At 32.5% G+C, this 16019-nt stretch overlaps 1 protein-coding gene across 1 annotated transcript; it reads right to left on the reverse strand.

Moving 5' to 3' along the window:
• Window positions 1–1677: 1677 nt before the first annotated feature.
• Window positions 1678–9733, reverse strand: LOC108981384 (casein kinase 1-like protein 10). The gene is made up of 14 exons (XM_018952521.2): window positions 8973–9733; window positions 8823–8863; window positions 8134–8203; window positions 7880–8028; window positions 7655–7750; window positions 5005–5075; window positions 4132–4193; window positions 3973–4036; window positions 3802–3886; window positions 3461–3587; window positions 3286–3359; window positions 3126–3186; window positions 2668–2792; window positions 1678–2556 (listed from the first exon to the last, which is right to left on the reverse strand). Exons 1-14 carry the CDS (start codon window positions 9046–9048, stop codon window positions 2281–2283), a joined length of 1377 nt encoding a protein of 458 aa, XP_018808066.1. The 5' UTR covers window positions 9049–9733; the 3' UTR covers window positions 1678–2280.
• Window positions 9734–16019: the final 6286 nt, after the last annotated feature.

Consider the following 16019-nt stretch of genomic DNA (forward strand, 5'->3'; position numbering starts at 1 on the left):
TTAAGTTTCATGATATTCTCGCCTCATTTCTCATATATAGAAGAAGAAATAACGGCATGTTAACTCTTTTCATTTTGCCTCCATTTCCATTATCATTTGGGGCATAATAAAAACTAGTTGGACCCAAAAAAAACCCAACCGAATCGGTCAATTTTACACGATCCAGTCTGGCCAATTTTCGGAATATTGAACCAATTGATTTTAGTCCAAAATTATAAATTTGATTTTCGGTCCGGTCTCGGGTTGGGACTTCTCCATCCCAACTTACAATATATGATTATTTTTTAAAAGTAAAATTGTTATATAATATATTATACATGATATAAAAAGATTTTATGTGATAATGTAAGTTGCATAACCATGTAAATTATGTGATTTTTCAACCTAATTATTTATGCGCGCATAGATATTAGTTTAATCCTTACTTATATAATTAAGTAATTAACAGTACTTTTATGGTCAATTTTTTTTAATATGTAAAATGTAACTAATTAAGGAAACTTAAATGTATTTTTTAATATACTTTATTAAAATACTTAATTAGAATATATACTTAATTAAAATACTTAAGAGTATATATATATTTTTAATATATACTTAAAGAGTATATATAATATATACTTCAATAAGACCCAATCGGTTAATTTGGTCTGGTTTATATTTCTCCACAAGAGTGGTGGACTGACCAAATTTTATCCGGCTAAAAAAAATAACTCAAAAATCGACCGTATCAAACTGATTACACCCTACAACTCGTCAATACGATATCATAATATCAAATACCTAAAATAGATTCCACAAATAAAGAATGGAAGATCATTTTTCCATAATTTATTTGAGGAACTAGACTTCCTCTGGATCGGAGTTTCGTTAATAAAAAGAGTTGGTGATTTTAAGTAGAAACTATAAACAAGTACAGTCATCAATGAGGCTGGTGCATGCGTTTGTTTCAAGGGAAAAAATGGGAATCATTTGCTTTCCGTTACAACCAGAAACCAATCGGAAATCACCTCAATTTGTTGGACGCCACCAAGAAATTGATTGGCAAGGATACCCGTTACAATAATCAGATAGCGAGAGAGAGAGAGAGAGAGAGAGAGAGAGAGAGAGAGTTAAAATGATTTGTTTTATCTATTAGTAAATGCAGATAGTTAAATAATGATTTGTACAATTCGAGAGTATACAAGTCTTGTTCATTTAATTTGAAAAAATAGATAAATTTGAAAACTACACGAAAAATTCATTTTTAACGGCATATACAATTTTTTTTTTTAAATGAAGTATGCGGACGTTACATCTTAAAACAGTATCTAGCATCACTCTTAATGAAATAATAATACATGCACAACCCTTTTACAAAGCCTTTGTACAACCACATAGAATATAAAATGATGTTTCTTTTATGAAGTGATGTTTCTTTTATGAATAATTCTACTTATCATTCCTACACACCATATCTTTTTTTTTTTTTTTTCATTTTTTCTATAACAAGTGTGGTGTATAGATGATGAGTAGAAAAATTCAATTAATTTAACAAGAATAAAATATTTTAAAAAATAAAAAATAATTTTAAAATATACTCCTCATTTAAAATATTATTGTATAAAAAGGTTGTAAAAATGGTTATATAACTCTCTCATTTTCTTTTAAGTTATATGTGATGGTGGTCAAAAAACGAGGCACATGATGGACAGTACCACATCGAATATAAATGCAGGAAGGGAATACAGTGTATATATAACTGATTACATAGCCCTTAGAGTAAATGGGTGACTCGTGAACCAACTACTACTACTACTACTACTACTACTACTACTACTACTACTAGGCTTAAAACAATAAGGCAGATAATATGAAAATGTATTTGTGCAAAACATACAGCAAGACGACAAAGGGCGTATTACGAGTGAAGCAAGGTTTTCTTTTTCTTTTTCTTTTTCTTTTTCCCGGAAAAAAACAAATAACAGCCGTACTTATTACAACTATCAGTGTCTCAGGATGTATGAACATTTCCCTAAGGTGACATAATTTCCCTCTTTTCTTGGATGGATGAGTCCAAGAGCCATAATAAAGGCCAGAAACTCCAAGAGGTACCAAGAGTCTGGAAGTGCTCTCGAGAGGAACTTCAGTGAGCTTTTAGCTGCGAGTTCAACCCAACCATTGATACACATGTACAAAGTAGCCGAGGTAAAACCATAATACTTTAGATATCGTGACAAACTGCAAAGGGGGAGTCTTGAGCCCTGACACAGAGCAGTTGTTACCAGATGGATTCATCCTTTATTTCCTCTTACCTGTACCGATCGACAGGAGCTCAAAGCTCCGAAGTGCATCATCACGACCACCTCTAGTGGTTGCACCACGGCTAAAAGATGTTTTGGATTCAAACCCAGGTTGAATCCTCTGGGTTGTGGACAGGCGACCATTGCCTGACACCAGCCGGCTTGACCGATTCTCACTGGGCTCACCAGAGGAGCTTGGCCTACTGCTTGACATTACAGGCCTCTTTGAGGCACTGCCATTACGAGAAGAGCGTCCCCTTTCAGAATCAGGTTGCTGCCAAACGCAAAACAGACAGAAGAGTGCAAAAGATGATCATGTGGAAATTGAAATGGATAAATTTATAAAATTGTGCAGAAAAATTGCACACCACTTGCAACTACTCACCACATCCTTGGACGATGGCACATCATCCGAAGATCTGTGCCTTGAGTGATCACCATGCCCCGAGCCATTCCTCCTGGAAAATGCCTCGACAGCACCAGAAAACCGTTCTCGGATTTCTTGTCCCACTAGAAGAAACATACAACGGTATGCGTCATATGTTGAAAACTTGTTCATCTTCCCATTAAAATAAGAAATGGAACCGTGTAGTAATATGAAAATTTTAAACAAAGTACTATAGATCCTACTGCTCCATAAACTTTCCAAGTAAATACCAAAGCTATCACACTACGAAATCCAGCATTTAGAAAGTGAAAATAGGTATCCACAGCACAGAGGAAGGCTCAGCACTTGCAAGCTCGAAGCCCTTGTTACACATATTAGAGGAATTCTGAACACCTACAGAACTTAATTATTCAAAACCAACTTTATTCCAAGCCTAGCTGTGAAAGGGGACAGACCTGAAGGCCTCTCTATTTTCTCAGCAGATGTTCCTGGGTTTAGTGCTGGTTTCCCGCTTGGCTGTTTGAGAAGGGACATGAAAAGGTAATAAGATCATTTACCACCCACATATAGACTGTTTTTTACAAATAAGTAAATGCTAACAAATTAGGTACTAACTCGTGCTCTAGAACTGGAGCCAATTTGAGGATACTTCAATATAGTCCAATCAAATACGTAGTCAAACTGATAACCTGCACCAATTACAACTCACTGAATTCCAAGTTTTTGTGAAAGCTCTAGTAAAACAAGTGAAATTTGTCTCAAGGGCTGGGGTTAATAGTCTAAAAGTAACCTTCTCGAATAAATAGGTCCCGGAAAAGCCTCTTCAGATATGAATAATCCGGTTTGTCTTCAAAACGTAGTGATCGGCAATAATGAAAATATGACGTGAACTCTGACGGATACGATTTGCAAAGGACCTGTCGAATAGAATATAAGTATTTTTTATACCTTCACTTTACATATGTTTGGGGCACTTAAAATCAGAACGTGGACTGCATATCAGACTATTGACATTCTATAGCATTAACCAGGGCTTTTTTTTTTTTTTTCCTGTTATGAACTAAAACCAAAAGTCCTAGTAAAACGAATAAGTGTCTTGCATAAGTTGCTTGCAGGAGCAAGTGATGATACCTCTATGGGAGTAAGCATCTTCTTTTCGCTGATCTTGTCATATTTCTGCTTCTTAGTTCCTGCTTTTAAGCCTTGCCAAGGAAGGCTGAAACAGAATTGCAAGTCTTAAATTAAAATATAAATAAGCTTAAACAAACTAGGTGAAGCAAGAATGCCAGATAAGTGATCAACCTTCCCCTCAGAAAATACATAAGCACATAACCAAGAGACTCCAGATCATCTCTTCTGCTTTGTTCTGCAGATACAATAATATTCACATCTAAATAAGCGACAACAAGAACTCAAAACCATCTCACAGTACATTAGCAGCATAAAGGGAAGTTCACTCACCAACTCCAAGGTGAGTATTGACACTTGCATAACGAGCTGTTCCTGTGAGATTCTTGTTTTCCCTGTACCAAAAGAGAATCTCATGAGAAACAGAAATGAACAAGAGAAGGACTTGAAGAAGGGGAGGCTTTGTATTGACAATTGACAAATGGTGACATACTAAAAAATGACAGACAAGTAGCATATCAATACATCAGGAAGCCAGTAATTCACTAGTGATCGGGACCCAAATGCATTAAACATAACAAAGACAAGGGTATAATGAAACACTCGATAGTTGAAGCATACATAGACAAATGGAACCATGTCAGATATTGATTAAGCTCCCATTAAATTTGAAAATCCACCTTTATATTAGGTAAAAACTAATTCTCCAAGGTTGTCCACATTTTTGCATGACTTCTACATGCAAGAAGTTCCAATGAGGACAGTTCCTAAGAAGGAGCAATCTATGAATATAATAACTAGAACAATTGGGGAGTAAGAAATATAGTCACATTCCGATGATAGAATTTGTTGAATAGGGGGCAGATAAAAAGTACATCTGAGTATGCCTATGCATGCAAGAGCAGCTCCCCAAGGCCCCCCCAAAAAAAAAAAAATTTAAATAACCAAAGTTAAAATATGAAATCCGGAAAAGTAAAAGGGGATGGTGATGAAGCATGCTCGTTTGTACCAGAAATAAAAATCTCTCTAATTTGGTAGAACAGAACTAACAGAAATTTTTTTGATCAGTGCTAGCAACAAAAACTCAGATTAGGATGCACTGGTAATGAGGGAATAGTCTAGATGACATAAAAATACTGGGTACAACAACCAAGAACAACCTAATCAGGAGCCAGAAGCCACAAGAAAAAAATAATGCTGGATTACCTGTAAGGTATGTGCTTGTGTGTTTGAAGATCCCTATACTTTTTTGCCAGACCATAATCAATCACATAAACCTATGGTTCAAAATAAACTCGGTTAAGCAAGGAAAAACAAAAGCAATGCATGTAAGGACACATCTGAAACAGTCAGAACTATTAATTTCTGAAGGACCTTAGTCATGTATAAGAGACTAAGGGCAGGTTTGGGGGCTAAAACAAAACACAAAATTCTCATCTCATCTCATCTCATCATTACATATTTTTCAAATTCTCATACAAAATATAATAAACAATTCAACTTTTTCAAATCCCAATACACCTTTTTCAAATCCCAAAACAATAATAATATTAAAACTTAATATTTTAAACTTCAAAACAAAACACAAAATTCTCATCTCACCCCCCAAACCTACCCTAAGTCAGTATCAGTTAATTAGATCAATGCTGCCAAGGGTCAAGGGAATTTGGCAAAAAGATATGTTACACAACATGGTTAGCTGAACTGTCTTGTGAAAGTTTGGCAAAAGTAGCCAGGTTATATTTATTTAAAATAAAACCCCTAACACTCTGATATTCCTACCTTGGTCCCCCCTTAGATGTGAGTTGGGATAATTTTGCTAAAGAAGGAAAAAATATAGAAATAGATTGAATCAACTAGGAATGTGTATTAACCATATAGGTATCTTTCAAGTTCCCATGGTTGATCCATCTAATCATCACTCTGAAAAATTTAGGTATTCTAATTATTAATAACTTCATGTATTCTACATTTTTTTTTTATAGGTAATAAGAAATTTTATTCCAAGTAAATAGGCATTGCCATCTACACAGGAAGTAGACAAGTGATTATACCTAAATACAAGCTAAACTTAATGTATTCTACACTATCTATGTAAAAGCACTAGCATTGGTTTCTCCATATGCATATGTAAAATCACATCTTTTGGAGATTGATTTTGCATATCAAGAAAAACTCCCACATGGGATTATGCATATTTGAGCCAAATAATAAAAACATATTATTATTTTTTTCCTAAATTTTTTATTTTATTTTATTTTGCAATTAGCACCAATGCAAATTCTATCATTTAGCACCCACTAAAATTCTTTTCCTAAAATTCTATCCAGTGGTGGAGAGAGAGAGGGAGGAGAGAGAAAAAAATAATAAAATAAGATTTGGAGAATGAACAGTGCATCTTCAAATTTGTAGAAATATTGTTCATAGCTATGCAAATTTTTGGATATGCATAATCCAATGCAGCCCAATTTAAGGTCATATTATGCAAATATGTAGATGCATAATCCAATGCTAAATGCATAAAATCCCAAGACTGGCAAAGGTTACAATCGAAACTTTTTGGAATCATAATAAACTCACGTTGCTTTCTAGTTCCTAATTAGGAGTATTCTCTTGTATACTTCCTATGTATTTGGGCTATGCCTATTTCAATATCAATAAAATATCTTCCCTCTTATAAAAAATAATAATAATAAACTCACGTTTCACCTAATAAAGAACCAATGTAGGACTTGGCATCCAATTGACTTTTATTATGCGCATTCACCTCTACCATACTTCTCCCATCAAATATGGGACTTAGTCGAGTATCACAATCTCCCCCACTAAAGACATCCTCCTTAGGACTCATGTTGCACTAAGTGCCCCTTGCCCAATGCTAGATGGTGTTACTAGGTTGATTTTGATATTGTTTCTAACAACCTAAGGAAACTCCAAGTCAAATATTCTAGACTTATAGCCCAAAAAGACTATTGAAAGTTACAATTGGAACTTCTTGGGATCATTATAAAAGTCAACTCTACCTACTAAGGAATCAACGTTTGGTAACAATTGAAATTTTCAAAAACTAGAAATCACCTCTTTATAAATAACCCTAGAATCTTTTTTTATACGTAAAATAACCCTACTTCAATAGTTTCCACTCAACAAGCATTATCCATGAAGGAATAAATCGGGATCTAGGGCTTATCATTATATACTACAATCTACTCTATATATATTCTAGTCTCACTACATAGAGTGTTATATCAAGCAATCAGCACTACCCATTAGGTATAGTCTAGTGGTCAAAGGTGGGGTTGGGATGAGCTGTAGGCAAGACATCTCGAGTTCAATTCTACTATAGGAGTTCCTTTGGATTACTTGATACATAGTTTCGGTGGGTGAGATCGTGTATCTGAGGCTTACTCCATAAGGATGGGTCTGAAGGGTTCTACCTTTGTGAGGTTCCGCTTCATCAAAAATATCAAGCAATCAACAATCAAATTTATTCAAAACTTAAGATGAAACTCATCACCCTTGACCCCAACAACCATTTCTCAAGATCCCAAAACAGCCAACAAACCAGTCTCCGGCCCTATCTCCAAACCCATATAAGATTCTAGTGTGTAATACTCAAAATTAGCACCAAGACACTTATTTTGAGATAAAAGACAGTTTTGAGAATTACATCAAGAAAAGATCGCATTTTTGAGACATACAATATTTCAAGTGAAAACCACACAAGGAATTAAGTAGAAATAAATGGGACCTAGTGCACATATATTAGAATACCAATTAAGTTTCAACATGTACATGCATTTAAAGTAACGCATGTTGAAAGCATAAATTAAGACTCTATAAAAAAAATTATTACCTGATTAGCTTTGCGCCCTAAACCCATTAAAAAGTTGTCTGGCTTTATATCACGGTGAAGAAAACCCCGTGAGTGCATGTATTCAACTCTGTTTATCTACATTAAATAACAGAAAAACAACCATCAGCATGGAAGCCATTTTACCAAATATACCTTCCGTTTTCTCTGTACACATAACAACATATTTACCAAAGATACCTCCATTCAAAACAATAGAATACTTACTAACTGATCAGCAAGCATCAAAACCGTTTTTAAAGTGAACTTTCGGTTGCAATAGTTGAACAGGTCTTCTAGGCTTGGACCAAGAAGGTCAATAACCATAACATTATACTCGCCCTCAACACCAAACCATTTCAGATGGGGGATACCCGCTTCATACAAGTAAAAGATAAATTAATAATACAAAGATCCAACTCACAGAAACAACCTTTTGTATCAACTCACGATAAACATAAGGAATAGAAAGGGAAACTCACTTCCTCCTTGCAGAAGCATGTATAACTTTGACTCATAGTGAAGCTGAGGGTGCTTGGTCTTCACAGACTCCTGGGGACAGAGACAAATATAGGTGGGCAATTGAAGTTATATACTCACTATAGGCGATAGTTTCCAAAAATAAAAGAGAACGATAAGAACTTCAATTGAAGTGCTCAACCTTGTATAAACACCACTCAAGCACAGAAAAAACTGATTAATATAAAACTTGTAATAAAACCAGAATCAGATGCACATTCAACCTACAGATTAAGATTGGTATTAAGATCAAAGTAAATGTAGATAATAATATGTGAAGGATGCTGGAGGATGAAGTCTTTGATTACAAATAAAGATGAAAGCTACCTAATAAAATGGTTTTAGACTTTTAGGCATTGAAAAAATCCAACTTTCTAAAGAGTTAATTGGAAAGAGGCAACCAATAATATGTAGAAGGATACTAGAGCCATCCTTTTTCTCTTGTTCAATACATGACTGTTCCTCTACAAATACAAATCGAGACCTCAAACTCTTAGATTACGGCGAAGGAAAAAAACTGATCCACTCACAGGTATCTAACACTATACTTCAACGCCACCCAATACCAAAAGGAGGAAAAGGTCAAACTTCCCAAACAAAATTTAAACCGAACAAAGAAATGAACCCAAACCCCCCAGCCCCCAACACATACCAGCTTGACAGCCACTTCCTCTCCACTTTGTACATTAACACCTGAAACAAAACAACATCAAACAAGAGCATTATGAGCCAACTGATTCTCGACAACAAGTTAAAAACCAAAAATTCAAACAATGCTACTTTACGCGTGTGATTTGCGTACCCAAATAGAGCTCTCCAAACGAGCCGCTGCCGATCTTCCGCCCGAGCTTAAACTTTCCACCAATCACGTGATCCATAATCCCGTTCCCAATCAAACGAAGATAAAAGCAGTAAGCTCAGCCCCTTCACCGTCTTAGCTTATTATCCAATCCACCAATACAATGATCAAAAATTTTTGCTCATCCAAAAAGCTCATCGAATACAGATCATTGATTTCGATCCACTCTCAGATCCATTAAATCCCAACACAAACACAACGATCCAAAAATCTTTTCTATAGATCAAAATCAAAACTTTTCTCAAGAAAACATCTATGCAACATATATATAGAGAGCTCTAGAATACAACTTAAATAAAAAAAATTACAAAAACTAAGGAAAACCCATTAATCACCGAATTGAACGTGGGTTTTAGGGTCATCTAAAAGGAGTTTTTTCTTGGAAAAATCGGGATGAGAAAAAGAATGTGAAATAAGAGAGGGCAAGAAAAAAAGGGATCTTTTAATGGGGATTTATTGTGGGTGAGGATTACTGATGTGAGGGAAAGAATGAAATTGGGTCTTCGTAGTCGGAAAAGGAATCTTAATCTGCTTACGATTCTCAAGGCCAAATCGATCCGTAGGTAGTCTCCGAAGGGATCTTTCGGATCAGGGTTAGGGACCGGGATTGGGTTTTCTTAGAAAATTCTTGAGATTCTCTGGAAAGGGATATTGGGGAGAGAGAGACACCAAGGAAAATGGATGAGAAAGTGGATTGATTGATGAAGAAAAAGCAAAATTTTATTCTTGAATTTGGTTTTATTATTGTCCCGACTTTATTATTATTATAATATCTAATTGTTTAAGACAAAGAAATTTTTTTTTTTTTTTTTAAGATTTGAAAATTATTCTAATATATATAGCAGGTATGCTGCCCTGTGCAGCTGTGCAATCTTAACTCTACTTTTTTTTTTTTCATGGGTTTTTTATTTTTTTGGAAGAATTTTCATGGGGTTAACTGGAAAGGAATGTGATTGTATTACAAATAAATATATATTCTAAAGACTCCTTATATATATTTTCTGGCTGAAATATGTATATATAATTATATATATATATATATATATTATCTTATATAGTGATTTCCTATAATTCCATTATCTTCTTTTATTTTCTTGATAATTTGATCTCCTCACTAAATAACTGGCTATGTGTTAATGGTCCCGTGACTTGATCGTATTTACATCTTTTTACAAGGAATGTCTGAAAATTAATTAACAGGTTATTTATTCTATTTTTTGCAACTACCATTCACATTCTAAACAGATAAATGTCACGCGTTGTTGTTGGTGGAATTATTTCTTCTTTCCGGTCACTAGCAATTAGGTTCCGTTTGGTTATCGTTTGGTTACATACGTAAGATAAGATAAGGTGTTTATTAAAATTAAATAAAATATTATTATAATATAAGTTTTTAATATTATTTTTATTTTAAAATTTGAAAAAATTAAATTATTTATTATATTTTATGTGAAAGTTGAAAAAAATTGTAATGACTATATGATATGAGATAGTTTAATTTTAAACTTTTGTGTAATCAAACCAACCCTAAGAGCATTCTCAATGCCTTGTGTATAATACAAAAAATATAAATTATTTAAAGAATTATTCGTAAAATGAGTTTCATTCGATTATGTAAAAGAACATGTAAAATACGAACTGCTACAGTACTCCGCTACATATAGCAGGTACTATTCATCGTTCAAATAATTTTTTTATTATTTATACTTCATTAACTCCCTCATTTCCTTTTACTTTTATATTTCAATACAAATTCTTTTCTATTGTTCCTCATTTAAAACATATCTATTTTATTTTTTTCTAAAGAATATTTTGAAAATATTATTTATCCAATTTTTTCATATTTTGGTTTTATTTTTAATTTTTATTTGATTGATATATTTTTATTTTATGTGTATAGGATTGAATTATATTACATTGTATATAATAATATATTACAAATATAATAAAAATATGGATATTACAAAGTTATTGGTAGAAATGAAATGTTTAAAAAGAATAAAAAAATATTATTTAAGTGATATGAAGAAAAAATAAATAAAATAAAATATGATATATTATAAAAGTCAGTATGTAAAATAAAAAAAAAAAGTAAAATTTGATGATGTATTTTAAAAAATAAAATAAAAAAATAATTATGAATGCTCTAAGTATTCTAAAAGAATCAGAGATTTTTTTTTTTTAATTTGAATTGTACAATTACTATTGAAATATTTCGTTTAAAATATATATTCCATATTCTCTAGTATTCATGTTCGTACCTTCATTTTCTTATTTAAGAAGAAAAAAAAAAGAACTCGAAAAATATCTCATAAATTCATAATCTACTCATGTTACTCAGTGGTGAATTTGGGGGGGAAAGTCGGCTACTTGTTGAAGTTTTGAGGGTTAAAATAGACAGTTGAGATCAATTTATACCACTTTCAAAAGCTCTGCGAGGGTCAAAAAAGAAAAAGCCTACAAAGGAAGGGCGTGGTTGGCTGGCTGGAATTCTCAAGCCCTATATATAATTATAAAAGGAAAATGAAAAGAATAATGCTATTTATGATGCCATGGACGCGATAACGATATATACCACGTGTAATATTACCAACAAAATCTCATTGGTAGTATCTCATTGTAGAAGAGTACTAGTATTTGTTTTTTTATATGATTTTGTATATTAAGAAAAAGAGAAAATCTAGACAACAGCCGATCTGAGTATTTTATAAAATCAACCCACCAATCACAATGTGACACGTCAGCTTCTTACCACCATTACCATACATCTCACTACACCCGAATAGTCCATCCAGTTCTCCATTCCCATTTCTTCCTTTTCCTTCCCTTCTTCCTATTCGACCCCATCACCCGATGGCACCCACTCCATCCCAACCAAATTCGATGGCACTCCACTCATCCCCAACTGCAGAGAACCGGCGCAACTACCTCTCGACGGCAGCCTTGATATCGCATTCAAAGATTTTCAAAAAATTGATATTTTGACAAAACTTAATTTTCAGTCTTAACCAAACTTCATTTGTACTGGAGTTAGATCTCATTTTGAAGTGATTGTAATTGGGGCTATGGAAATTATCTTGGCATATGGATTGATAACTCATCTACTCCATGAATACCAACTGTTTGTAAAAACGTCTCAAAGGCCCTTCGGCCACTGCACATTACCTATTAAACGTGCATCTCAACCACTGCTCATTACCTATCATTCGTATGATTGAAACTACTCTAGCCCAGATTTTTATTAATTTTTTACTATTACTTTATGGTTATTGTTTTGCAATATCATGGTATTGGGTCTGTTTTAGAATGAAATCGAGAGTGAAGTAAATTCCAGGTCTAGTAGTTTAATGGTTCATGACTATTAGTTTAAGAGTAACCCATGAAGGGTAATGTCTTCAATCGAAAAAACTGAAGCAAGGCACCCCACAAAAATAAGTTTTGGTAGTTCTGAACGGGGAGGGAAGGGAAAGGGGATGAGAAATAATCGTCTGTTTTTTTTTTTCTATTGTAAACAACCTTCAGAAGCTGATGTGTCGCATTTTTACTGGTGGGTTGTTTTTCCTCCAACTACAACATGGCTGGTCCAAAGCGGTTATGTAAGAAAAAATTTCACATTGGATTATGCATCTTTGAATTAAATAATAATAAAAAATTATTTATTTTTTTTCTTAAAATTATTATTTTTATATATATTACAATTGGCACCATGTGCTCAAAAATACCAATTACATATATCTAAATATTACCAATTTCATATATCAAAATGACCAATTTTATTAATAAATATTAATATGTACTAAAAAACATTTTGTATCATCAATTTAATACAAATTTCATATATAAAAATCATCTTAATACAAATTCCACAAAGTTGATTTTAATGGGTAGGAGAAAAAAAAATAGTAAAATAATATTTAGAGAGTGAATAGTATTTCTTCAAATTTAAAGAAATATTATTCATAACTATTCAAAATTTTGAAGAAGCATAATCCAATATAGACCAATTTAAAAAGATATTATATAAATATAAAGATGAATATAAAGATACATAAGCCATTGCTAATGCTTAGACGTTGGGGATATCTGGTCTTAATAACTAGTGGGTAGGGGAGCAATAATCTCATTGATAAAAATAATGACACATCTACAACTCTTTTACAAATATTTTACAATTCATTTTTAAAGAATCAATAAAATCATGACATTTCTTTAAAAATAAACTTGAATATTACAAAACTAACATTCATTTTATGTAAAGATGTAAAATAATTATAAAATAGTTGCACGGTTATCATTTTCCCATATATAATCTCAATTTAATTGCTTGTCAGAAACCTCAAGACTGGACAACTTTGAAGCAATTGCAAACGTGCATTCTCTATTTTCCATCTCTCGAAAGGGTTAAAGATGATGAGGGTGAGGTTTCCCGAGTCTCTTTCTTCCTTTTCTTTTCATTTTTCTCCTTAATTTAGGCTTAGGCGAGGTTCTCCAAGTCCATAAAATAGAGACAAAAGAAGCATCTGAGCTTAAAAAAAGAAAAAAGAAAAAAGAAAAATCCAAGGTACCCTTATCAAGTGGGTAGATGTTTGCAACGTTGCATCTAACAGCACGATGCGTAGCTATAACACTAGTATACGTTTAAAATGGTTGGTGGCCGATTTGACCTGATCATTGTTAATTAGGGGCATGTCGACCAATTTGTCGTCTTCTTTTTTTGTTGTTATTTTCCCATTTGGTCATGGACAGAAATGGAAATTACATTTGGTAGCTATGACTCGTGGGAAAAATCTTTCTCTGAAGTTTTTAATCAATAGACAGTTTACTGAAGAGAACATGCGATGCAGTAGTTGTACAAAGGAAGCATGTCTTTTCCTGTGGTCGTCAATGGATAGTTGTCCGAACACAACATGACATGTGGCGCTATTCTTCAAAGGAGCAATGTCAGTTACCTTACCGCACAGATCGAGTTATGAGTTAGATGGCAACAACCAGCTAGTTGGAGGGATTTGCAATGAAAACGAGTGTTCCCTCAACCAAGTCATCCCACATTTCAACTGGTTGTTCTGGTTCACTACTTTCTCTCAACCAGAAAGACAATGTTTTCTTTTTCTTTTCATGACAAGGAATCCAAGAGATCGTGCATACTCAACGTCTCTTTTGTCTTATCATTCGACGGTCATGACTCTTAAAAATTATTTGCACTCTTAAGGATTAGAATTTTAAACTGTAGGAGAAAATAGCCCCAAGATAAAAAAAAAATACTACCACTTGAAATTAAAAGTTGAATAAAATATTATTAGAATATATTTTTTTGATATTATTTTTATTTTAAAATTAAAAAAAGTTAAATTATTTATTTTATTTTGTGTGAAAATTTAAGAAAGTTATAATAATTAGATAAGATGAGATGAAATAATATTAATATTAAACAATTCAACTTCTTCAAATCTCAAAATAAAAATAATATTAAAAAAATATATTCTAATAATTTTATTCAAATTTTAACTTTAATCTCAAATCATCTCATCAAAACAAACGAGCCTTTAGTGATTTACCAGAATGATATGATCTTATTATGCCGAGTCCCCAGTAATCGCCAAATGAACACTTTCCATCCTCGAAATGGTGAATTCGGGTATTATTCCTCACAAACTAATCTTTGATATATATATATATATATACTAGGTAAAAGCAACGTGCAATGCACGTTTGCTTAGTTTATATTTTAATTTTTTTAAGAATTATTTTTTTATTAATAAGGACATATTTTTTTATTTAATTAAATAATGGTGTAATGTTTATTTGGTATAAATTAACATCACAAATAAATGAAGAGCATTAATAGAAACTATATCATAGTCTTGTAAATAAACGTCGTCCATAGTCTTATGAAAGTTATTTAAGATAATTTTGATTCTAAGATGATGATCCAGCATTTCTCTCATCTTCCATTGCCTCGATAGAGAGAACATTAAAATGCTTATGTCTTTTCTCATTCAGTTTCTCTGGATCTGCATAAACTTGAATCTTCCATATTTTTGTTGATAATTTGTCTGCAACGCTTTTTATATATGGTTGATGTTCCTACAAAAAAAAAAAAATGAATAGCTTTACATAATTAATTAAAGCCTAATTTTATTTTTAATTTACTCATTATAATCAAACTCAATTTTTGAATAAAAATTTTAAAAGATACCTCTCCAGAATTCTCCATCAATTCAATTGCTGAACAACCAAATGCCTCTTCTGCTACTTCACCAAACATAATAGCAGCTATCTTTCCAGTATTATCGTCCAGTTCAACATATGCCCTAGCACTTTAAATGCATTGAATATATTAATATTAATTTAAATTTGAATATTTTTCAATTCTAAATTAAATTAGATATCGATTGTAAATTTAAATTGTAAGATACATACCGTGGTTTGCAGACCCCTTGATTTTTGCAATACATACAAACGAAGCTTTCATTATATTTATATCCAGTTCCTTTATTACAGCCAACACATGACATGTAATAAAAGATTTGGTCCAAGTCAATCACTTTTATCTTGGCCTCTATCCAGATTTTGAGTTTCTACATTAAATCATAATCAATTTTTAGAATGAATGTTTGTGTAAATATTTGAATTTATTACTAATAAAATAATATTTACCTCCATGGGTTGCAGACCCTTCATCAACTCTGCAATATCGCAGTTCTTCACAATTTCTCGGATACCAACAGATGACAGAGGGGCAGATGGGTATGTTAGGTTTCTTGCAATGATACTTTTGATGATCAAATCATTATCATCCGCCCTTAAAGTACAGGAATGAAGAATAATATAAGGAAATGAAATATGTAGATAAATTACATAAATCGCATAATTAACTATAATATAAATGCACTAATATGTAATATTTATTTTTTGAGAATTACCATTTCTTCATTGTAGCTGCCTCAGGAAGAATGAGATTGATTGTAAAGGTACTTGACGGACGTGATG

This window comes from Juglans regia, chromosome 12 (genome assembly GCF_001411555.2).
Source record: "Juglans regia cultivar Chandler chromosome 12, Walnut 2.0, whole genome shotgun sequence".
NCBI classification, from domain to species: Eukaryota; Viridiplantae; Streptophyta; class Magnoliopsida; order Fagales; family Juglandaceae; genus Juglans; species Juglans regia.